Source organism: Opisthorchis viverrini, assembly GCF_000715545.1.
Source record: "Opisthorchis viverrini unplaced genomic scaffold opera_v5_74, whole genome shotgun sequence".
NCBI classification, from domain to species: Eukaryota; Metazoa; Platyhelminthes; class Trematoda; order Opisthorchiida; family Opisthorchiidae; genus Opisthorchis; species Opisthorchis viverrini.
The window spans coordinates 1,530,679-1,533,237 of NW_008751731.1; the positions used below are offsets into that span (position 1 = coordinate 1,530,679).

General features: G+C 40.2%; 1 protein-coding gene across 1 annotated transcript in view; it reads right to left on the reverse strand.

Annotated features, from left to right (window-relative positions):
• Nucleotides 1-2,269, reverse strand: part of T265_04522 (hypothetical protein) — a gene marked incomplete at both ends in the record, with an annotated part of 13,620 nt that extends 11,351 nt beyond the window's left edge. The window contains 3 exon segments of the mRNA XM_009169277.1: nt 1,717-1,845; nt 1,879-2,044; nt 2,056-2,269. Of these exon segments, the coding sequence (XP_009167541.1) occupies nt 1,717-1,845; nt 1,879-2,044; nt 2,056-2,269 (509 nt within the window).
• Nucleotides 2,270-2,559: the final 290 nt, after the last annotated feature.

Sequence of the window (2,559 nt, forward strand, 5' to 3'; positions counted from 1 at the left end):
TATATTATATTATATTATATTATATTATATTATATTATATTATATTAATTTTATATTGTTTCATTGCACCATATAATATTCAAGGATTTCAACGAGTGACTCTTGTGCTTTTTTCTATTAGCATGTATTCTAAGGATGGATGTTGACATCATCTGGTATTCTTGTCTGAAATGTATTTTCAAATTTGCTGGACTAAGGTCTGTGAGCTTGTAAAAACAGTTTCATTCGTTTTCATTTGCAACTGTTTTAGGTTTTTTATAATTAACGCCTACCGGTTAGAAAAGTTGTGTAGAGACCTCCTTCATAAACATCTGTTAGGTTAAGTTACACATGCTCCAGTTTCCAGTAATGTATAAAGCGAAGCAACACGCTGCAGCCAAAAAAAACTTTCATTTGCTCAGTAAAATCCCCATCGCATGATGCCATCCGTCCATAATTGGGCTAATTAGGTGAAAAGAGAGGAGCAAGTGGTTTTCTCAATTACACTCCTAGTTTCTTTCTTTAGAAATGAGTGAGATCCAGATGAAAACACCCTGACTGAAATCTAGCGCTGAATGCTGGTTTGGATGGCGAAGATCATTGTGCAGACGGTACTTACACTGAACTATGACAGACATACTGAATGTCCAGCGGTAAACAGGAGGCAGTCTGACTGAAAGATACATCTTAAAATTATGCTAACAATGGCTTGTCTATTGCTTATTCTTAAGTGAAACCAAGTGGTTGTGAATGTCTTCTAAGCATTTCATTTAGCGGTATCGTTAATTATAGGGGCTGAGTGTGCATCGACTTTATGCGTTCACCCTGTATAAGAATAGCCCAGCCTGGAGATACGTTGGATAAAACTGTAAAATGTATCGGACAATAAATTGGTTGAACCTATTTACTGAACTTTTCAACTCATTTGCTAGATTATACCCAATAATTATGACAACAGAAACGGCCAGCGCGGGTACATAAATTGGTAATCAGAGGGGAGATAGTGCAAATTAGGACGAAATACTAATGACCATAGAGGTACTCCCTCCAGGCGCTCAAGAATGGTCGCACGTGTGGTATACTTGATACCGCATTTTGGAGTAGACATTATTCTGATGGTTGTGGGGAAAGCCATCCTTAAAGGACCTAAAGTTTACCAAATCCGCGCTGTAGAGTTTGCCCGTAAATATTGAATAAAACTTACTTGAATCATTCATACTATGGCTCAAAACCCGGCAAATCCAGAAAGGTAATTCGGAAGTTCTATCGAGAGTACGACATTGGTGTAGAAAACCAATACTCCACTGTCTGGCAACCATAATATTCAGTTCCTCCGTATGAAACAAGAACCTGTTTGGACTGTGCAACTATCTGCTCTCATACCTTCCACCGAAGTCCTGTTTCACTTTGAGCATAGAATTCTTTACCCTTGTCGTAACATTTTGTGCGGCTGTTAATTCGATATGACTTTTAATTGACTGCAGATTATGGGTTAAGTTTAGACTTTTTCCGTCCCGACGGTTCCTTCTGACATCGGTTTTCCACCGATTTTTTGGTATTTATAATACACTGTTGCGCTTCTTGTGAACTTCCCACAAAATGAGCAACAAACCCACGCGCAACCCACTACTGTCGCATATTTTAGATGAATTCAGGTCTACGAGTACTTTGATATTTGGATCTTAAGGACTTGGATTTTGAGGAATTAGGAGTTGTAAAGCTCTACGTAATATCTACCTGAGCTGTTCCTTTGTTTGTTCCAAGGTCTTCTGCAAAAGGGCTTGCACGCCCTTGTATACCTCAACTTCTTTGCACAGTTCCTTTTGTGCATCGTCATGGACCAGGTCGATCCCAGAGCGTCCTTCTCTGAGAAGATAATTAATGGACTACCGGAAATACCGTGTTAGGATGCACTGTTGTGCTAAATGAAGTGGTTCTTCGGTAGCATCTAATGCCTTCTTCAACCGAATAAATGCTGAATGAAGGGCATCAGTTTCTGCGGTAACATCGTCTAGCTTTTTATTTACTTCCGATTTCCAGTACTTTATGTCAGTTATTCTTTGATCTAGGAAGAACTGAGTTGAGGCTCCAAGGCATTACCGATTTTTTTATCCACATCTTTTAACGTACGGTCCGTACGTTTTTCGGCTTCATCCATATAACGGTCGCATTCATTCTGCAAGCCCTGTGAAAATTCCCTTTCTTTTTCAGCACTCCTGTATTTGACATTGTTGCTGAATGTCCACTCTTCATGAGTAAACCGCTGTGGACACTTCAACAGGCTGGCCATGTGGAGATTATTCCTTTGGAAGGCGCGGCTTTTTACTATGACAACGGTGACCTTATATTTGATTTATTGATTGCATCCATTTTCACATAGACATGGTTGGATACACAGGATCGAAAATTTTCCCAAGATTCTTGGGTCGTGTTTAGTCTTGTCGTTCAACGACTTCCGTTCACCTAAAAGGCGCAAGCGAAAGATGGAGCAGCACTACTCTTCAAGGACTTAGCGCTGGGCTGTAGCCTCGGCCGCGTCCTAGACGCATACCCTCAATTTCTCTGTAGCCGTGGTTCGAA